Source organism: Rhinatrema bivittatum, chromosome 10 (genome assembly GCF_901001135.1).
Source record: "Rhinatrema bivittatum chromosome 10, aRhiBiv1.1, whole genome shotgun sequence".
Taxonomy (NCBI): Eukaryota; Metazoa; Chordata; class Amphibia; order Gymnophiona; family Rhinatrematidae; genus Rhinatrema; species Rhinatrema bivittatum.
The window spans coordinates 27,708,585-27,731,617 of NC_042624.1; the positions used below are offsets into that span (position 1 = coordinate 27,708,585).

Here is a 23,033-nt window from a genome sequence, read left to right on the forward strand (position 1 = left end):
ATACAATATAATAAATCTTAGCAATGGTAGGAAGGGCCTCCATTGGAATCTTTAATATTTCCTTTATTTCTTAAAATGATCTTGATCATTTACAAAGATCAGGTTAACAATCTAAGGTGTATTTAGCAGTGGGTAAAAAGAAAACTAAAAAGCTACATACTCTGTGCTGAGTTACAATCTTATTTGGTTTCTCCTGTGTGAGAGGCAGTACTGAGAATGGGGTCAAATGCTGGGACTGGCAATAGAGAGGGAAGGGGTTGAGCCTAGAGGTGGAGGAGTTGGGGCCTGAGAGGGCAAAGTGGCCAGGGGAGTAGAGAGAGCGAGTGGAAGGGACACTTTTACAATGAATTTCTAAGGAAATTCTGCTCAAAAAATTTAAAATCCTGCATCTCTAAGTAATAACTTTTTTCTGTATTAATTTAAAATGTAATTACTTAAACTGTCATGTAAATTGTGTTATTTTGACCCATATAAAGTTTGCAGAATTTTAAACTCTTTTTGTGCAGAATTCCCCCAGGAGTAAATATTGGACTAAAGTCCAAAACCATATTGGTCATTCTAGCATGTCTGTAGATAAGGTTCTTGTGTGTGAAATTCAGTAGCTTATTAATGCATTCTAGAGTCAGTTGCCAGGCCTGGCAGGGACCTCTTTCAATAACAATGCCTTATGCAGCACTGCCAACATAAAAACCTGGCATCCCTCTAATAAACTGTACCTTCCAGAACAGGACAGCCTTTCTCTTCTTTCTGGCAAGGTTCTCAAAGTCAATGTGCTTAGATGTTGTTTTCTGTAGCAGAATATGATGCCTATTAATATCATGTTTGATATTCTGAGAATATATGCTTCTCATTCCCAGGGTGGAAAATTTCTGTTCTCACAGGACAAGTAGGATGGTAGACCTCACATATGAGTGACATCACAGGATGGAGCCCAATCACGGAACAATTTTATCAAAGTTTCCAGAACTTTGACTGGCCCCTACTGGGCATGCCCAGCATGGCACTAACCCTGCAGCCAGCAGGGGTCCCCCTTCAGTCTTTTCCAAGCCGCGGTACTCCGGTAAGTTTTTACCCATTCTTTGTTGATTACAGTCGAGTTTGGCCCTCACGGCCTACTGGCCGTCGACCGTACCATGGCTTCGGGGTTCCGTCGGTGCCCGGACTGTAATCGCACCATGTCCATCACAGACCCCCATAGTCTGTGTAATGTGTCTTGGACGAGAGCACGATGTTTTGACCTGCATCAAATGTGCCCTAATGACACCAAAAGGTCGCAAGGCCAGAATGGAGAAGATGGAACTTCTCTGCTGTGCTCAAACCCCAACTCCATCCATTGCATCGACGTCGTCAGAACCGTCTCCATAAACTTCACACCAGCATCGACCACTGGCCGGTGACCGTCCGGCATTGACGACATCTCGGCCTTAGACACCCTCTACTCCCCCTCAGGACCGAGGGGATCGTAGGGACAAACATCTCCATCGAAAGTCTCGGACCATCGAGGGAGCGAAATCATCGACCTCGCCACCGTCGAAGAAACCTCGTCCAGAAAGGCACTGACCTTTTCGGCGACCGGGTCACCGAGGCAACAAACAGGGTATCGGGAGCCGCGACTCCGCCTTTAACGGTGGTCCCTCTGGCTATGCCGCCTCTTCCTTCTTCTGTTCCGGAACAGGGGCTGCTTGCTCCAGGTCTCTGAGAAGAACTGGACTGGATGGTTCAGGAGGCCATCGACAAGGCAATGCAACGACTCCAGGTTTCTCCGGTACTGATTGTGGAACCGACCACAGACCTGATTCCGGCAGCATTGGCACCGCTGCTCTCCAGGATGGAAGCGCTCAATGCCGCTTTTCCACCGATAGACCCCGGGTCACCGATGGCTCTGGTGCCCTCCCCGCTTACTCTGTCATCGGGAGGAGGAACACCATTCCGCATCCCTCCATCGGGAGTTCTACCTCAGCTACCGATACGTCTGGCACCACTGAGCCAACCATCGATGCCGGTGCCTTCGATGCCTTCATCGGTGCCTCCAATTATTCTTTCGATTCCTTCGGAGCCTAGACCAGGACCCTCAGGTATCCCACCACCCCATCCCCCTCTAGTTCCTAGAGAGGCAGGTGCTGATCCATGATACCTGGATTGATTCCTCCCCAGACACCGATGATTTGCCTTCGCCACCTTCACCCACTGAAAGTAGAAAATGTTCTCCTCCAGAGGAACTTTCCTATATAAATTTTGTGAAGGAAATGTCTGAATTGGGTCCCTTCCAATTACAGACTGAACAGGATGATAAACATCATGTGATGGAGATGCTCCCAAGGAAATGACCTCCGTCCCTATCCACCAGGTTCTTCTGGATCTCCTCAAGAACTGGGAACATCCTGGCTCCGTTGCTCCAGGCCACAGAAAAGCTGATACTACCTATTTGGTGCAGTCAGCTCTGGGTTTTCAGAAACCTCAATTGGATCACCAATCTGTAGTGGTAGAATCTGCACAGAAAAGAGCAAAGAGATCAAAGCCTCATACTGCTTTTCCCCCTGGCAAGGAACAGAAGTTTCTAGATGCCTTTGGTCACCGTGGCTTCCAAGGATCAATGCTCATCTTCCGAATTGCTGCTTATCAGCTCTATATGACCCAATATAATAGGGTTATTTTTAAGCAGATACAAGATTTCACAGACTCCCTGCCTCAGCAATTTCAAGATCAGTTCCAAACCCTAGTAAACAAGGGTTTTGATACTGCTATCAGGGTATTTGCAGCTGATATTTTGGCAAGGAGATGGGCCTGGCTCAAGTCTTCCAATCTTCACCTTGAGGTACAAGACAGGTTATCCGACCTACCCTGTGCAGGAGATAATCTGTTTGGCGAACAGATTCAACGGACGGTGGCGGAACTCAGGGATCATCATGAGACCCTAAGACAGCTCTTTCTGATTCCTTTTGACCACTCTTCAAAGCAGCCCTTCCGAAAGGACTGTAAGAAGTCATTCTTCTGCCCCAAGAAGTCCTGCCCGCCACCAACCAGATCACGTGCCATGAGACCTTTTCAAAAAGCCCAATCTCGTCAGACACGGAAACAAAAACTGCAAGCAGCTCCTCAACCAGGTCCTGCTTCAGGTTTTTGACCTCTACCTAGAGAGCAGCAGCCAGCTTCCATTGCTTCACATACTAGTGGGAGGTAGACTGTGCCACTTCAACAACATATGGCAGTCAATCACCTCAGACCAATGGGTACTGGTGATAATTGCTCACGGTTGCCATCTGAACTTTCTCTCTGTGCCACCGGACTCCCCACCTCTACCGACGTGGAGAATATCCGATCACTCCATCCTTCTGGATCAGGAGGTCTCCCTCCTTCTCCATTCCAAGACAATAGAACCCATACCCTACTCTCAGCATGGCCTAGGATTCTAGTCCCGCTACTTTCTAATCCCCAAAAAATCGGGAGGCGTTCGTCCTATTCTGGACCTAAGGGCCCTCATCAAGTACCTCCAGTGAGAGAAATTCAAGATGGAGCCTTAGGCTCGCTTCTTCCTCTTCTACAAAGAGGAGACTGGCTCTGCTCTCTGGATGTCCAGGACACATACACTCATATTGCGATAACACCATTTCATCAAAAATACCTGAGGTTTCTAATGGGCCCCAAGCACTATCAGTACAGAGTGCTTCCATTTGGCCTAGCGTCTGTGCCACGAGTCTTCACAAAATGCCTCATCGTAGTTGCAGCCTTCCTCAGGACTCAAGGTGTTCACATCTGCTTCTATCTAGACGATTGGTTAATCAGGGCTCCCACTCAGCAAGCTGCTCTGTCGTCCCTCAATCTAACCTTACACACTCTAACTACATTAGGATTTCTCGTCAAGTACGACAAATTCTACTTAGTCCCATCTCAAACCTTGTCATTCATTGGGGCAGACTTGGACACCTTGCAGACAAAGGCTTTTCTGCCTTGATAGCGAGCTCTCACTCTCGTGTCTCTTGCACAACAGCTGCAGTCTCAGCACTCCGTGACTGCACGCCACTTTCTCATCCTCCTGGGACACATGGCGTCCTCAGTTCAGGTCACACCAGTGGCCCGTTTAGCCATGAGTCATGCAGTGGACTCTACGGTCACAATGGACTCAAAGTATTCAGCCCCTGTCGACCATTGTCCGCGTAAACGACTCACTCCGTCAGTCTCTTGCCTGGTGGAAAAATCAGATCAATCTTCTCCAAGGCTTGCCTTTCAGGCTCCAGACCCTCAATTAACTCTCACCACCGATGCTTCCAACCTCGGCTGGGGAGCCCATGTGGCCAATCTGCAGACACAAGGATCTTGGTCTCCAGAGGAAGCCAAACACCAAATAAATTTCCTGGAGCTTCGAGCAATCAGATATGCTCTTAGGGCATTTCAGGATCGCCTCTCAAATCTTTACCTTGATCCAGATGGACAACCAGGTGGCCATATGGTACATCAACAAACAGGGAGGCACGGGCTCCTTCCTTCTGTGTCAGGAAGCTGCACAGATATGGGCGGAAGCTCTCTCCCATTCGATGTACCTCAGGACCACCTACTTGCCGTGAGTGGACAATGTGTTGGCAGACAAGCTGAGTCGCATCTTTCAACCGCACAAGTGGTCTCTCAACCCCTCAGTAGCAAACTCCATCTTCCAGCAATGGAGATATCCTCAGACCTCTTTGCATCTCCTCAAAACCACAAAGTAGAGAAATTCTGGTCTCTCATTTGCAGCAAACACTCTCACCCCAGAGGCGCATTCTCCCTCTCGTGGGCAACCGGTCTACTTTATGCATTCCCTCCACTTCCTCTTCTCTTGAAGACTCTCGTGAAGTTACATCAGGACAAGGGAACCATGATCCTGATGGCACCTCACTGGCCACGCCAAGTGTGGTTTCCGATACTTAGGATCTCTCCATTCGCAGGCCACATTCCCTTAGGAAAGGACCTGCTTCTGATCACTCAAAACGACAGGTGCCTCCGCCACCCCAATCTTCAAGCCTTGTCCCTGAAGGCATGGATGTTGAAAGGATAATCCTTCAGCCACTTAACCTTTCTGAACCAGTTTCTCGTGTCCTGATGGATTCACGGAAGCCTTCCACGAGAAAATCTTACTCTTACAGGTTTACGTCATGGTGCTTTTCTCAGTTCCTTGACCCCTTTACCTGTCCAATCACGAAGTTTTTGGACTATCTCTGGCACTTATCAGAGTCAGGTCTAAAAACTTCTTCCATCAGAATGCATGTCAGTGCGGTAGCCACCTTCCATAAAGGTGTTGGGGATGTACCCATATCAGTACAACCCCTTGTAACACATTTTCTGAAGGGCTTGCTTCACCTCAAGCCTCCACTGTGCCTCCGGCCTCTTCTTGGGACCTCAATCTGGTTTTGGGTCGGCTCATGAAACCACCAATTGAGCCTCTTCTATACTGTGATATTTGCTATCTCACATGGAAAGTGATTTTCCTTCTGGCAATCACTTCAGCTCGCAGAATTAGTGAATTACAGGCTCTAGTTACCTATCCACCTTACACTAAACTTCTGCAGGACCGGGTAGTACTCCACACTCACCCTAAATTTTTGCCTAAGGTAGTTTCGGACTTTCATCTCAATCAATCCATTATAGTACCTACCTTTTTTCCCAGGCCCGATGCCAGTCCAGGAGAACAGGCTGTGCATACCCTTGACTGTAAACGAGCTCTAGCGTTCTACCTAGACCATACAGCTGCCCACAGGGAAAAAGCACTCAACTGTTTCTCTTTCCATCCTAGCAAGTTAGGGCAGCCTGTGGGTAAGCAGACTCTCTCCTCCTGGTTAGTGAACTGTATATCCTTCTGCTATCAGCAAGCGGGCATTCCACTTCAAGACTGTATTAAAGCGTACTCTGTGAGGGCCATGGCGACTTCAGTAGCACACCTACGATCGGTGCCGCTTCCTGAAATTTGCAGGGCTGCCACCTGGAATTCTCTCCATATCTTTGCATCCCACTATTGCTTAGACATAGCCGGAAGACAAGATTTCATCTTCGGCCAGTCTATCCTTCGTAACCTATTTACAACGTGACGTACCTACACCCTTTCGTCTGCCCGTTAGGGTTCAGGATGCCCTTGGCCAAATTTGTATCCCAGTCCTAGTGACTTGCACACCTGGGTACATGTGGTGCATTTCTCGGACATCCTCTGCTCGGTACTCACCCATATGTGAGGACTACCATCCTGCTTGTCCTGTGAGAAAGCGCAGTTGCTTACCTGTTAACAGGTGTTCTGACAGGACAGCAGGATGTTAGTCCTCACGAAACCACCCACTGCCCCATGGTGTTGGGTTCGTAACGTTTTCTTATTTTATTTTTCGGCAATACCTGTAGCTTTTAAACAAGACTGAAGGGGGACCCCTGCTGGCTGCAGGGTTAGTGCCATGCTGGACATGCCCAGTAGGGGCCAGTCAAAGTTCTGGAAACTGACAAGTGTTCCGTGATTGGGCTCTATCCTGTGATGTCATCCATATGTGAGGACTAACATCCTGCTGTCCTGTGAGAACACCTGTTACAGGTAAGCAACATTTGCTTTGCCAGTTGCCCTTGCCTAAAAATTGGGACATGCTACTGGCCCAGGCCTGGAAGGAGCACGGGTGTAGACCTGGAGTTAGAGTTGCAGCTGTTCCTTGCCAATGCAAGAGAGCCTAGAGGAAAGAGGAGAAAAATTAACCAGCAAAACAAAAAAAAAAAAGAGAAAAAGTAGAAATAATAAACTCAAGCAAAAAGCATTAAAAAAAAGCCAGAAAGAAAAAAAGACAAATTAAAAATGAGATCCAAACTAGACAAAACAAAAAGCACAGTAGTGCGATATTTTTCAAAAATACATTACAAAAATGAATGAAAAAAAGTTGCCCTTGCTCTTAAAACAGTTTGGCTGGCACCCAAGTTTTCTAAATATTTTTCTTCCTCTAGATTCAGTGCAACTTCATGAATCTCTGCTTTCTGCTCCTAAGACCATATGGGCCGCAAGGTCTTTTCGCATCTGCTTCAGCTGACCACCTAAGTTACCAGGCCTGAATTTTACCTCAGCTAAACTAACAGCAAAGCTCACTAGATCTTCTGTACCAACAGGAAATTCAGTAGTTTGTGGATTTCAGCTGGTTCCACTATGCTTTCACAGTCTCGATTGAACACACAGGTGCTGATGTAATGAAACTCATGCCAAATTTTAGCGTTTATTTTTAATACACATGTTAAAAACCTGTGGCCCCTGATCGATGGTATACAATTCTGGCTCATTGCAAGTGCAAAGAACTATGGATGTGCTCATTTATATGGCTATCTTGAGAACACCTTGTTTTAAGTAGGTTTACATAAGAACATGCCATACTGGGTCAGACCAAGGGTCCATCAAGCCCAGCATCCTGTTTCCAACAGTGGCCAATCCAGGCCATAAGAACCTGGCAAGTACCCAAAAACTAAGTCTATTCCATGTAACCATTGCTAATGGCAGTGGCTATTCTCTAAGTGAACTTAATAGCAGGTAATGGACTTCTCCTCCAAGAACTTATCCAATCCTTTTTTAAACACAGCTATACTAACTGCACGAACCACATTCTCTGGCAACAAATTCCAGAGTTTAATTGTGCGTTGAGTAAAAAAGAACTTTCTCCGATTAGTTTTAAATGTGCCCCATGCTAACTTCATGGAGTGCCCCCTAGTCTTTCTACTATCCGAAAGAGTAAATAACCGATTCACATCTACCCGTTCTAGACCTCTCATGATTTTAAACACCTCTATCATATCCCGCCTCAGTCGTCTCTTCTCCAAGCTGAAAAGTCCTAACCTCTTTAGTCTTTCCTCATAGGGGAGTTGTTCCATTCCCCTTATCATTTTGGTAGCCCTTCTCTGTACCTTCTCCATCGCAATTATCTTTTTTGAGATGCGGCGACCAGAATTGTACACAGTATTCAAGGTGCGGTCTCACCATGGAGCGATAGAGGCATTATGACATTTTCCGTTTTATTCATCATTCCTTTCCTAATAATTCCCAACATTCTGTTTGCTTTTTTGACTGCCGCAGCACACTGAGCCGACGATTTCAATGTGTTATCCACTATGACACCTAGATCTTTCTTGGGTTGTAGCACCTAATATGGAACCCAACATCGTGTAATTATAGCATGGGTTATTTTTCTCTATATGCATCACCTTGCACTTATCCACATTAAATTTCATCTGCCATTTGGATGCCCAATTTTCCAGCCTCACAAGGTCTTCCTGCAATTTATCACAATCTGCTTGTGATTTAACTACTCTGAACAATTTTGTGTCATCTGCAAATTTGATTATCTCACTCGTCGTATTTCTTTCCAGATCATTTATAAATATATTGAACAGTAAGGGTCCCAATACAGATCCCTGAGGCACTCCACTGTCCACTCCCTTCCACTGAGAAAATTGCCCATTTAATCCTACTCTGTTTCCTGTCTTTTAGCCAGTTTGCAATCCACGAAAGGACATCGCCACCTATCCCATGACTTTTTTTACTTTTCCTAGAAGCCTCTCATGAGGAACTTTGTCAAATGCCTTCTGAAAATCCAAGTATACTATATCTACCGGTTCACCTTTATCCACATGTTTATTAACTCCTTCAAAAAAGTGAAGCAGATTTGTGAGGCAAGACTTGCCCTGGGTAAAGCCATGCTGACTTTGTTCCATTAAACCATGTCTTTCTTTATGTTCTGTGATTTTGATATTTAGAACACTTTCCACTATTTTTCCGGGCACTGAAGTCAGGCTAACCGGTCTGTAGTTTCCCGGATCGCCCCTGGAGCCCTTTTTAAATATTGGGGTTACATTTGCTATCCTCCAGTCTTCAGGTACAATGGATGATTTTAATGATAAGTTACAAATTTTTACTAATAGGTCTGAAATTTCATTTTTTAGTTCCTTCAGAACTGGGTTGTATACCATCCGGGTTGTCTACCATCCGGTCCAGGTGATTTACTATTCTTCAGTTTGTCAATCAGGCCTACCACATCTTCTAGGTTCACCGTGATTTGATTCAGTCCATCTGAATCATTACCCATGAAAACCTTCTCCATTACGGGTACCTCCCCAACATCCTCTTCAGTAAACACTGAAGCAAAGAAATCATTTAATCTTTCCGCAATGGCCTTATCTTCTCTAAGTGCCCCTTTAACCCATCAATCATCTAACGGTCCAACTGACTCCCTCACAGGCTTTCTGCTTCGGATATATTTAAAAAAGTTTTTACTGTGAGTTTTTGCCTCTACAGCCAACTTCTTTTCAAATTCTCTCTTAGCCTGTCTTATCAATGTCTTACATTTAACTTGCCAATGTTTATGCTTTATCCTATTTTCTTCTGTTGGATCCTTCTTCCAATTTTTGAATGAAGATCTTTTGGCTAAAATAGCTTCTTTCACCTCCCCTTTTAACCATGCCGGTAATCGTTTTGCCTTCTTTCCACCTTTCTTAATGTGTGGAATACATCTGGACTGTGCTTCTACAATGGTATTTTTTTAACAATGACCACGCCTCTTGGACATTTTTTACTTTTGTAGCTGCTCCTTTCAGTTTTTTTCTAACAATTTTTCTCATTTTATCAAAGTTTCCCTTTTGAAAGTTTAGCACGAGAGCCTTGGATTTGCACACTGTTCCTTTTCCAGTCATTAAATCAAATTTGATCATATTATGATCACTATTGCCAAGCGGCCCCACCACCGTTACCTCTCTCACCAAGTCCTGTGCTCCACTGAGAATTAGATCTAAAATTGCTCCCTCTCTCGTCGGTTCCAGAACCAATTGCTCCATAAAGCTATCATTTATTCCTTCCAGGAAAGTTATCTCTCTAGTGTGACCTGATGATACATTTACCCAGTCTGTATTGGGGTAATTGAAGTCTCCCATTATTACTGCACTACCAATTTGGTTAGCTTCCCTAATTTCTCTTAGCATTTCACTGTCCATCTCACCATCTTGACCAGGTGGACGGTAGTATACCCCTATCACTGTAGTTTTCCCTGACACACAAGGGATTTCTACCCATAAAGATTCAATTTTGTATTTAGTCTCATGCAGGATGTTTATCCTGTTGGACTCTATGCCATCCCGGACATAAAGCGCCACACCTCCTCCCGACTGCTCCTCTCTGTCATTGCGATATAATTTGTACCCCGGTATAGCACTGTCCCATTGGTTATCCTCTTTCCGCCATGTCTCTGAGATGCCAATTAAGTCTGTCATCATTTACTGCTATACATTCTAATTCTCCCATCTTACTTCTTAGACTTCTGGCATTAGCATACAAACATTTCAAAGTTTGTTTTTTGTTTGTATTTTTATTCTGCTTTTTAATTGATAGGGATAAGTTAGAATTTTTTAGCTCAGGTGAGTTTTTAGTTACAGGCACTTTGACTACTTTTCTAATTATTGGAACCTCACTGTCGGGATGCCCTAATTCTAATGCATCATTAGTATCCTTTAAAGATACCTCTCTCTGAACCATGCGCTGCTGAGCGACTGTCGGCTTTCCCCTTTGTTCTAGTTTAAAAGCTGCTCTATCTCCTTTTTAAAGGTTAGCGCCAGCAGTCTGGTTCCACCCTGGTTAAGGTGGAGCCCATCCCTTCGGAAGAGAATCCCCCCTTCCCCAAAAGGTTCCCCAGTTCCTAACAAAACTGAATCCCTCTTCCTTGCACCATCGTCTCATCCACGCATTGAGACTCCGGAGCTCTGCCTGCCTCTGACCTGCGCGTGGAACAGGGAGCATTTCAGAGAATGCTACCCTGTAGGTTCTGGATTTAAGCTTTCTACCTAAGAGCCTAAATTTGGCTTCCAGAACCTCCCTCCCACATTTTCCTATGTCGTTGGTGCCCACGTGTATCACGACAGCCGGCTCCTCCCCAGCACTGTCTAAAATCCTATCTAGGTGACGCGTGAGGTCCGCCACCTTCGCACCAGGTAGGCATGTTACCAGGCGATCCTCACGCCCACCAGCCACCCAGCTATCTACATTCTTAATAATCGAATCACCAACTATGACGGCCGACCTAACCCTTCCCTCCTGGGCAGTAGGCCTTGGGGAGATATCCTTAGTGCGAAAGGACAATGCATCACCTAGAGAGCAGGTCCTTCCTACAGGATCCTTTCCTGCTACACCTGGTTGGTGCTCTCCCATTATGAGACCACCTTCCTCCAAGGCAGCACCAGGGCTGCCAGTCTGAAGTTGGGACTTGACTACTATGTCCCTGAAGGTCTCATCTATATACCTCTCTGTCTGCCTCAGCTCCTCCAGGTCTGCCACTCTAGCCTCCAGAGATCGGACTCGTTCTCTGAGAGCCAGGAGCTCTTTGCATCGCATGCACATGTACAACTTCTCACCGGTGGGTAAAAAATCATACATGTGACACTCGATGCAAAAGACTGGGAAGCCCCCCTCTTGCTGCTGGACTGCTGCCTTCATCTCAATTTTGATCAGTTCCTACTTAAGTTTTAGGTTGCTATGGGAGTAGGAATGTGTCTAACTTCCTTTAAATGTATTAGTGAATTCACTATGTGTCTGGTAGTGGCCTACCGGGGTCTGATCGAATTCTCAAAGTTTTATTTTTTTATTTTTTTGTGAAAGTGGCACCTGCCTATAAATTAAGGGATGAGCTAGGGGTGGGTGGGCGAGGGTTGGGAAATACAGTCTAACTTCAGTTAGTCAGCCTGAGTCACCCACTGCTCTCTTGATTAACAAATGTTGGTCCCTATTCAAACCCAATCACACTACCTCAACACCTTTCCAAGGTGAGTAACTGAGCTGAACTATTCAACTTTTTTACTTTGGTATATACTGCTTCTAGCTTCTTTCTAGCTTCTGGCTACTTTTTTTGTGGGTTTTTTTTTGTGGGTTTTTTTTTTCCAATACAATGCACTCAGTATTAAAAACAAACAGTCAGCTCTTTAAAAGTCTGGAGAACACTCAGTTCTGCAGACTTTTAAAAATAAACACACTATCTACTGCTACCTTATTGACTGACTAAAAATACAAACAGTCTAGCTTGTTTATTCACTGCCTTTCTGACTATTCTGCCTTTCTGACTATTAAAGGCACAAACACACTAAATAATATTCCCAAATAGTTAACTTTGCCCCAATACCTGAAGACTGGAGGGTGGCCAATGTAACCCCAATATTTAAAAAAGGGGTGATCCGGGTAACTATAGACCAGTGAGCCTAACTTCAATGCCGGGAAAAATAGTGGAAACTATCCTCAAGATCAAAATTGTAGAGCATATAGAAAGACATGATTTAATGGGACACAGTCAACATGGATTTACCCAAGGGAAGTCTTGCCTAACAAACCTGCTTCTTTTTTTGAAGGGGTTAATAAACATGTGGATAAAGGTGAACCGGTAGATGTAGTGTATTTGGATTTTCAGAAGGCGTTTGACAAAGTCCCTCATGAGAGGCTTCTACGAAAACTAAAAAGTCATGGGATAGGAGGCGATGTCCTTTCGTGGATTACAAACTGGTTAAAAGACAGGAAACAGAGAGTAGGACTAAATGGTCAATTTTCTCAGTGGAAAAGGGTAAACAGTGGAGTGCCTCAGGGATCTGTACTTGGACCGGTGCTTTTCAATATATATATCAATGATCTGGAAAGGAATACGATGAGTGACGTTATCAAATTTGCAGATGATACAAAATTATTCAGAGTAGTTAAATCACAAGCAGACTGTGATACATTACAGGAGGACCTTGCAAGACTGGAAGATTGGGCATCCAAATGGCAGATGAAATTTAATGTGGACAAGTGCAAGGTGTTGCATATAGGGAAAAATAACCCTAGCTGTAGTTACACGATGTTAGGTTCCATATTAGGAGCTACCACCCAAGAAAGAGATCTAGGCGTCATAGTAGATAATACATTGAAATCGTCAGCTCAGTGTGCTGCAGCAGTCAAAAAAGCAAATAAAATGTTAGGAATTATTAGGAAGGGAATGGTTAATAAAACGGAAAATGTCATAATGCCTCTATATCGCTCCATGGTGAGACCACACCTTGAATACTGTGTACAATTCTGGTCGCCGTATCTCAAAAAAGATATAGTTGCAATGGAGAAGGTACAGAGAAGGGCAACCAAAATAAAGGGGATGGAACAGCTCCCCTATGAGGAAAGGCTGAAGAGGTTAGGGCTGTTCAGCTTGGAGAAGAGACTGCTGAGGGGGGATATCATAGAGGTCTTTAAGATCATGAGAGGTCTTGAACGAGTAGATGTGACTCGGTTATTTACACTTTCGAATAATAGAAGGACTAGGGGGCATTCCATGAAGTTAGCAAGTAGCACATTTAAGACGAATCGGAGAAAATTCTTTTTCACTTAACGCACAATAAATCTCTGGAATTTGTTGCCAGAGGATGTGGTTAGTGCAGTTAGTGTAGCTGGGTTCAAAAAAGGTTTGGATAAGTTCTTGGAAGAGAAGTCCATTAACTGCTATTAATCAAGTTTACTTAGGGAATAGTCACTGCTATTAATTGCATCAGTAGCATGGGATCTTCTAGGTGTTTGGGTAATTGCCAGGTTCTTGTGGCCTGGTTTGGCCTCTGTTGGAAACAGGATGCTGGGCTTGATGGACCCTTGGTCTGACCCAGCATGGCAATTTCTTATGTTCTTATGTCCCAAGCAAAAACTTACTGATTCCTTTCAGCCACCAGCAAGGTGATCCTCTCCTCTCAGTGTTATAGCGATTTACCCAGGACCAATATGGCTATTGGAACTGTGTGCATTTAAAAGAAACTCATTGGCTTGACTCAGTTGACATCAGTCTCTGGATTTTAACTTTTTGTAGGGTTGCTTTTAGTTGCCTTTTTATTCATGTTTTCATAAACAGAATCTAAATGATGGCATGTTGCTTGCTTTTTCAGCTTGCCAAGGTGGTCTGTGTTATATCATTTGTGTTCTTAGGACTTCCAGCTCCTCTCACTATGGAGAGCAGTCATAGAATCGGACCACAACTGTCTCAAGTCTCTGCAGTGAATGAACCTGCAAGCTAAATTTATAGGAAACTGACTTTCTACCTTTCATCCTTCTTTTTAACAGGATTCCTAGCTGGAATGTTTTCTGCAAAGAAGGCCACGCAGCATCACTACAGTTCTCACAGACAGATATTGCTGCCCTGGTAAATGAAGACGAGGATACAAAACAAAAGGTATAGAGAGACTAGCCAGTTATTGAATGCAGGTTGGAGGTTTTCTTTTACAACATTCATCTCATCTGTGAAGTTCTTGCTATTGCTTAGTAGCTATTACAGCAAAAAATTCTGGGAAGTTATTTTTGCTTGCTTATGCCACTGTAGGGGAAGACTTGGAGAGGAATAAACTGAAGGTAATAGGCACTGCACATGAATGAGAATCAGAACTAGTTAAGCAAGATTAATCAGACAGCTATATAATTTTAAGCCATGTGCCTGCAGATGTTTACCAGATAATGAGCAGTTTTTCTTGTTCTGTGTATATGAGAACATGTACTTTCAAATAAGTCCAAATAAGCCCAAATGAGTCCAAATAAGCATCTTCCTGCTTATTTGGACTCCCAGCTCAGCTTGTCACACCTGCCCGGGGATTTTATCTCCTCTAACCCAGTATTTAAGGGATAGTCATCTGGCTTTGAAAGTTAGAGGATGGATCTTCTGCAATCCAGTCTGAGTGAGCTCTTGAGTCAGCCAGTAGCTGATATTCTTCACTAGACCTCCCTCCCAGAGGCTATAAAGAATCTCCAAGGTGCCTCTTAATTCCTGATATCCTCTGGTGCAGGAGCAAGGTCTGGGAATTTAAATATAGGTCTCTCTCTCAGCAAATCTATATACTACAATTGCTCAGCCTTGTATATAACTTTTCATGATTTAGAAGAAGTAAGACTGCCTCTGACATGATCTTAAAGGCTCGTGTATGAAAACCACAGAAGTCAAAAAAGGGATATTTTAATAATTTTTGCTAACTGTATTTCACAGGTAGTGAGTGCAGAAACATGGCTTCGGGAATGTTTTCCAACATATTTGTACGAGGGTTAATGGAATTTTTATTTTATATTGAATGTATGCTATGCTTCACTATGGGTTTTTTTTCCCTTTATTGTATTCACTAAAAAAAAGTGGAGAACTGCAGAGACACAAACAATATTCCAAAAGATAGTGTTATAGCAAAGTTAATGATCACACTCCTTAAAAGGATTTTAAAAGGCCTGCACGTGTAAAACCCAAGGTTTACGTGCACGGCCAGGCCTTGCGCACGCTGCGCGAATTTTCAAACTGGCCCGGCCACATGCATAAACTGTGGTACGCGCACAAGTGCTGGGCCTCTTGAAAGGGGTGGGCTGGGACAGTGCCATTGTACACTGTCCAATGACTCGCATGCCGGCAGGCGGCTGGCGCGTGCAACTTCAGCTCCAACCCTGAAGTAAGTTGACAAACCAAAAAAAAAAGAATAGATAGGGTTTATGGGGTGGGGAAGAGAGAGGGCGTTTAGGGGGTAGGGAAGTTCCCTCCCAGTCCGCTTCTTAATTGGAGCGGTCTGGGAGGGAACTGGGGAAGGCCTGATTGCGTCTCCGGGGGTGTTGCGCGCATGTGGATTGTAAAATCTGGCGCACATGTGCGAGCGTCAGGCACCTCCGTGCCCTATCCCTCACAGCATGGATGTTGAAAGGTTGATTCTGCAAACCCTAGCACTTTTGGAGGATGTGACCAGGGTCCTGATGGCTTCCAGGAAGCTGCCCACCAGAAAGTCTTATGCATTGAAGTGGTTCACCATATGGTGCGAGCAGAAGGGTTGCTATCCCTTCTCTTGCCCCATCTGACACCTCCTCAACTATCTTCTGCACCTCTCTGAGGCGGATCTTAAAACCAACTCCATGCGAGTGCACCTTAGCACCATAGGTATGTACCATCAAGACGTAGATGGTTCGCCTGTCTCTGTGCAGCCTATCGTTGGATGGTTCATGCGAGGGCTACTTCAGCTGCGGCCTCTATTGAGTCTCACTGCAGTCTCATGGGACCTAAACATAGTAGCCTGGCTGATGAAACAGCTGTTTTGAGCCGCTGCGTGTGCTCTCAAACATTTGAAATGGAAGGTGATCTTCTTGATAGCGATCACATCGGCTCACAGTGTCAGTGAGCTGCATACCTTGGTGACCTATCCATCCTACACTAGATTGTATCATGACAAGATGGTTCTACGCATGCACCCCTCGTTCCTGCCCAAGGTGGTTACAGACTTCTATCTTAAACTATCCATTGTGCTGCCTACTTTTTCACCGGCCTCATGCTGGCCTGGGAGAGAGGGTGTTGCTCACACTGGATTGTAAGAGGGCCCTGGCCTTCTACCTGGACCGTACGGCGGGCCACAGGCTGTCTACTCAGCTGTTTATCTCGTTTAATCGGCTGGGCAGAGCTGTTCTCACAGGACAAGCAGGATGGTTGTCCTCACAAATGGGTGACATCGAGGATGGAGCCCACCACGGAAAACTTCTGTCAAAGTTTAAACAGAACTTTGACTGGCCCCTACTGGGCATGCCCAGCAAGGCACTGACCCTGCAGCCAGCAGGGGTCTCCCTTCAGTCTTCTTTTTTCCGCGCAGCAGTTGCCACGCGGTGAAAGGAGCTCTCTAACCACGTTCCTGACAGGAATTTGGAAGTTAATTTCCTAAGAAAATTTGCCCCTCAGGGGTCTCCCTTCGACAAATTTTTAGTCATCTTATGGAACCCGGTAAGTTTTTTGCCTTTTTCCATCGACTACCGTCGAATTTGGCCCTTGAGGCCTGTTGGCACTTACCGATCCCCAGCCTAAATTTTGGCTTCAGGCCATGGCAACGGGGTTCCGCCGTTGTCCGGATTGTACCCGGACTATGTCCATCACAGACCCCCACAGGGTTTGTGTGATGTGTTTGGGTAGTGAGCATGATGTCCTGACTTGCACCAAATGTGCCTTAATGACACCCAAGGGTCGCAAAGCCAGGATGGAGAAGATGGGGCTCCTCTTCCATGCACCCACCCGAACGCCATCGATAGCATCGACGTCATCGGAACCGGCACCGTCGAAGTTGTACCATCATCGTCAACCCTCCGGTGACCGTCCGCCATCGATCGCTTCTCGGCCGTCGACTCCCGTCCCTTCCCCGGATGGGCGAGGGGATCGAAAGGAAAAGCACTGCTATCGACGGCACAAATCTCGGCCTGTCGAGGATCCACAGCCATCGACCTCTGCTCAAGCCGAGCCACCGACAAAGAAGCCGCGAACAGACCGGACACCCTCCACGTCTCGTTCGCAGGCATCGAGGAAACCCTCACCCTCCCGGGGTGCGGGGGCCGTGATCCCACCGGTTACGGTGGTCCCTCCGGCCCTGCCTCAGCCTCCCTCTCCCGTCGAGCCGGGTATGGTTACCCCTGGTCTCCGGGCAGAACTGGACCGGCTGGTCCAGGAGGCCATCGAGAAAGCGATGAAGAAATTGCAACCTCCATCGGCACCGTCTCCGGCACCGGTTCCAGTGCCGCCCCCGGCACCGACACCGGCACCGGCTTCGCCACCGAGGAGGGAACCGACCACCGAACCGTTGATACAAGCGCTAGCACCGCTACTGAGCCGTATGGAGGCGCTCATGACGGCCCTTCCATCGGTGATTCCAGTGCCATCGACAACACCACCGTCTCCGACTGGATTTTCATCGGCAGGAGAAACACCGTTCCGGATTCCCCCTTCCGGGGTGGTTCCATCGGTGCCTTCTGGTATATCTCCACCGATATATCCTTCGGTTCCATCCATTCCACGCCAGGCACCGATTCCATCGACAGCACCGAAGCCATCGATGCCATTTCTGGTTCCACCTACGGCACCGATTCCACCTCGGTTTCCATCGATGCCTTTAGAGCCTCAGCCAGGTCCATCAGGGTTACAAACCCCACTTGATCCCTACGATACCTGGGGTGATGATGATGATACATCTTCTGACACGGATTTGCCTTCGCCTCCATCTCCTACAGAGAGTAGAAAAAGATCTCCTCCTGAGGATCTATCTTTCATTAATTTTGTGAAAGAGATGTCAGAAGTTGTACCTTTTCAACTACAATCTGAAGCTGATGACAGACACCAGATGATGGAACTCCTTCAATTTCTGGATGCTCCAAAAATCATCGCTTCCATCCCTATACACCAGGTGTTTTTGGATCTGCTCAAGAAAAACTGGGAATCTCCTTCATCAGTGTCCCCAGTTAACAAAAAAGCTGACTCCACCTACCTTGTCCAGTCAGCACCAGGTTTCCAAAAACCTCAACTGGATCATCGCTCTGTTGTGGTTGAGTCCGCGCAGAAGAAGGCCAAGCGTCTTAAGCCACACTCTTCTACCCCACCTACCAGGGACAACAAGTTCCTAGATAGTGTTGGACGGAAAGTCTATCATGGAGCTATGTTGATTTCACGCATAGCTTCATATCAACTTTATATGACTCAGTACAACAGAGCCATCCTTAAGCAGATGCAAGACTATGCTGACACGTTACCAGACCAATACCAACCGCAGCTTCAAGCCCTTCTTCACAAGGGATTTGAGGCAGGGAAGCACGAGATTAGGACTGCCTACGACATATTCGATGCTTCCACAAAAGTTTCAGCCACAGCCATCTCAGCCAGACGTTGGGCTTGGTTAAAATCATCCAACCTTCGCCCAGAGGTTCAGGATCGTCTTGCTGATTTACCCTGCTTAGGCGATAATTTGTTTGGAGAGCAAATTCAGCAGATTGTGGCGGAGTTGAAAGACCACCATGAGACGTTGAAACAACTCTCATCTGTCCCACCTGAACTGACCTCCAAGCAACCGCAAAAGAAAGACTCTAAGAAGTCATTCTTTCGACCACGCCGTTATTACCCTCCATCGGCCAGGCCTCGTCCAGCTCGATCCTCTACTAGGCCTCAGCCGCGTCAGCCTAGGAAACAAAGGCCTACTGTAGCCCCTCCTCCTGGGCCTGCGGCTGGCCTTTGACTCCCCTGTAGGGAACACATGCCAAACCCCTCTTCCGGACATCCCTGTAGGAGGTCGACTGTACCATTTTCTACAACCTTGGTTGCAGATCACCTCAGATCAGTGGGTGCTAACAATTATCGCACAGGGTTACCACCTCAACTTCATAACTCTTCCGGCAGACTCCCCGCCTCTTCAAGCGTGGAGTCTATCCACCCATTTGGCTCAATTACAACAGGAAGTATCTCTTCTTCTGCAATCAAATGCTATAGAACCCGTTCCTCCCTCTCAACGAGGCAAGGGATTCTATTCCAGATACTTCCTAATACCAAAGAAATCGGGGGGACTACGTCCCATTTTGGACCTTCGAGCCCTCAACAAATCCCTTCAAAAAGAGATGTTCAAAATGGTAACCCTAGGCGCGCTGCTCCCTCTGCTACAAAGAGGGGATTGGCTGTGCTCTCTCGACCTCAAGGATGCTTATACCCACATTGCGATCACACAATCCCATCGCAAATATCTGCGGTTTCTAGTTGGCCACGACCATTATCAATACCGTGTCCTCCCTTTCGGTCTAGCTTCTGCCCCACGAGTCTTTACCAAATGTCTCGTAGTGGTAGCAGCATTCCTCAGGAAGGAAGGTGTCCACGTCTACCCATACCTGGACGATTGGCTAATCAGGGCCTCCACCCAACAGATAGCTCAATCCTCCCTAAATTTGACAATTCAAACACTCCTTTCCTTAGGGTTTCTCGTCAATTACGAGAAATCTTGCTTAGTCCCGTCTCAAACCTTATCCTTCATTGGAGCAGACTTGGACACCTTGCAGGCAAAGGCTTACCTTCCTCTTCAGAGGGTCCACACCCTAATATCCCTGGCTCGCCAGCTCCAATCTCAGAACACTGCCACGGCCCGCCAGTTCCTCATTCTCCTAGGACACATGGCATCCTCGGTTCAAGTCACTCCCATGACCCGACTAGCCATGAGAGTAACACAATGGACTCTACGACACCAATGGATTCAAGCTTTTCAGCCTCTGTCCTCCATAGTCACAGTCACACAAGCGCTGCGCCTATCCTTAACCTGGTGGACGACTCAGGTCAACCTCCTTCAGGGCTTACCCTTTCTTCCACCGGACCCGCAAGTAATCCTAACCACCGACGCTTCTCACATCGGTTGGGGAGCCCATGTGGACGACTTTCAAACCCAAGGGTTATGGTCCAACGAGGAAGCCGAACACCAGATCAATTTCCTGGAACTTCGAGCAATCCGCTATGCGCTCCGTACTTTCAAAGATCATCTCTTTCATCAGATAATCTTAATCCAGACGGACAACCAAGTGGCCATGTGGTACATAAACAAGCAGGGAGGCACAGGCTCCTTCCTTCTGTGTCAGGAAGCTGCGCAGATCTGGGCGGAAGCCCTCTCCCACTCCATGTACCTCAGGGCCACTTACCTGCCGGGAGTAGACAATGTATTGGCAGACCAGCTGAGCCGTGTCTTCCAACCGCACGAGTGGTCACTCAATCCTCTGGTAGCGACCTCTCTGTTTCACAAGTGGGGTTCTCCCCGCATAGACCTCTTTGCGTCCCCTCAGAACCACAAAGTGGACGATTACTGCTCTCTCATTCGGAGCCAACACTCTCGGCCGAGGGATGCATTCTCCCTCAAGTGGACAACCGGTCTGCTCTATGCATTCCCTCCACTTCCTCTTGTGTCAAAGACTCTCGTGAAGCTACGCCAGGACGGGGGAACCATGATCCTGATAGCACCTTACTGGCCACGCCAAGTATGGTTTCCAATACTCCAGGATCTCTCCATCCGCAGGCACATTCCTCTGGGAAAGGACCCGCATCTGCTCACTCAAAACGACGGATGCCTCCTCCATCCCAACCTCCAAGCCTTGTCCCTGACGGCATGGATGTTGAAAGGTTAGTCCTTCAGCCTTTCAACCTTTCAGATTCCGTTTCTCGGGTCCTGATAGCTTCACGAAAGCCTTCCACAAGAAAGTCTTACTCATACAAATGGAAAAGGTACACATCATGGTGCACTTCTCAGTCCCTTGATCCCCTTTCCTGTCCAATCTCCAAATTCTTGGACTATTTATGGCATCTCTCTGAATCAGGTCTTAAAACCTCTTCTATCAGAATGCATGTCAGTGCGGTAGCCGCCTTCCATAAAGGTGTACAGGGTGTCCCTATTTCAGTACAACCCCTAGTAACACGTTTTCTTAAAGGCTTGCTCCATCTGAAGCCACCCTTACGTCCTCCGGCCCCATCTTGGGACCTTAACCTGGTTCTTGGTCGTCTAATGAAACCTCCTTTCGAACCTCTGCACTCCTGTGAGTTAAAGTATCTCACATGGAAAGTGTTATTCCTTTTGGCTATCACTTCAGCTCGCAGGGTTAGTGAATTACAGGCCCTAGTTACCTATCCGCCTTACACTAAGCTCCTGCAGGACCGGGCGGTACTACGCACTCACCCTAAATTTTTACCTAAGGTAGTTTCTGAGTTTCATATTAATCAATCCATCATACTACCTATCTTTTTTCCCAGGCCCCACTCCAACTCCGGGGAACAGACTCTGCATACCCTAGACTGCAAACGAGCTCTAGCTTTTTATCTAGACCATACAGTTGCTCACAGGAAGAGCACTCAATTATTTGTCTCTTTTCATCCTAACAAGTTAGGACATCCTGTGGGTAAGCAGGCTCTTTCCTCCTGGTTGGCGGACTGCATTTCTTTTTGCTATCAGCAAGCTGGCATTCCCTTTCAAGACCGTGTGAAAGCACACTCTGTGAGGGCCATGGCGACGTCAGTGGCACACCTTCGATCGGTGCCGCTTCCTGACATCTGCAGGGCTGCAACCTGGAGTTCTCTCCATACCTTTGCAGCCCACTATTGTTTGGACAAAGCTGGAAGACAGGACTCCATCTTCGGCCAATCTGTCTTGCGTAACCTTTTTCCAACGTGATGTACCAACACCCTTCCACCTTCCCGGTAGGGTGCGGATGCCCTTTACCAAATTCCACCCCAGTTGTAGTGCCTGTTGCACGTCGTTGGGTGCATTTGGTGCAAGTCAGGACATCCTCAGCTCGGTACTCACCCATTTGTGAGGACAACCATCCTGCTTGTCCTGTGAGAAAGCAAATGTTGCTTACCTGATGTAACAGGTGTTCTCACAGGACAGCAGGATGTTAGTCCTCACGAAACCCGCCCGCCATCCCGCGGTGTTGGGTTTGTTTTGTTTTTACTTTCTAGGCACTGCCTGTAGCTTTGAAAATCAGACTGAAGGGAGACCCCTGCTGGCTGCAGGGTCAGTGCCTTGCTGGGCATGCCCAGTAGGGGCCAGTCAAAGTTCTGTTTAAACTTTGACAGAAGTTTTCCGTGGTGGGCTCCATCCTCGATGTCACCCATTTGTGAGGACTAACATCCTGCTGTCCTGTGAGAACACCTGTTACATCAGGTAAGCAACATTTGCTTTACCTAAGCAGACTTTCTACTCTGATAGTGGACCTTATCTTTCTGCTATGATCAGGTGGGCCTACACGTGGAGAGCCCTGCCATAGTGCACTCTGTAAGGGCCATGGGTGACCTCTGTGGCCTACCTCCCTTCAGTTCTTTTGGGAGAGATCTGCAGAGCTGCGACGTGAAATTCCCTTCACGTTTTCGCTGCACATTGTCTGGTCAGGGATGGCCGGGATAGCAGATTCGGCCAGCCAGTCCTGCACAACCTTTTTCAGCTGTGAACCCAACTCTTACTTCGGGGGCCCCTGGTTTTTTGTTCAGGCTGTCTCCAGGGTCGCCACCAGCACCACTGTTGTGCCCGTTGGCACCTGGTTCAGTGTTTGGTTCTGCTGGGTCGGGTCCAGCCTATAGCTAGAGACTCACCCATGTGTGAGGGCTACCATCCTGCTTGTCCTAGGAGAAAGCGCAGTTGCTTACCTGTAACAGGTGTTCTAGGACAGCAGGATGTTAGTCCTCACGAAACCCGCCTGCCACCCCGCGCCATAGGGTTCTTCTGGTTTGTTCTTTGTTCTTGTATCTACGTACACG

General features: G+C 46.9%; 1 protein-coding gene across 7 annotated transcripts in view; it reads left to right on the forward strand.

The window, feature by feature from the left end:
* SUCO (SUN domain containing ossification factor) overlaps positions 1 to 23,033 on the forward strand; it is a 238,504-nt gene that overhangs the window by 31,527 nt on the left and 183,944 nt on the right. For all 7 annotated transcript variants that reach the window (XM_029618558.1, XM_029618553.1, XM_029618554.1 and 4 more), the window contains exon 2: positions 14,075 to 14,183. In XM_029618558.1, the coding sequence (XP_029474418.1) occupies positions 14,075 to 14,183 (109 nt within the window). The remainder of the gene's footprint in view (positions 1 to 14,074; positions 14,184 to 23,033) is intronic.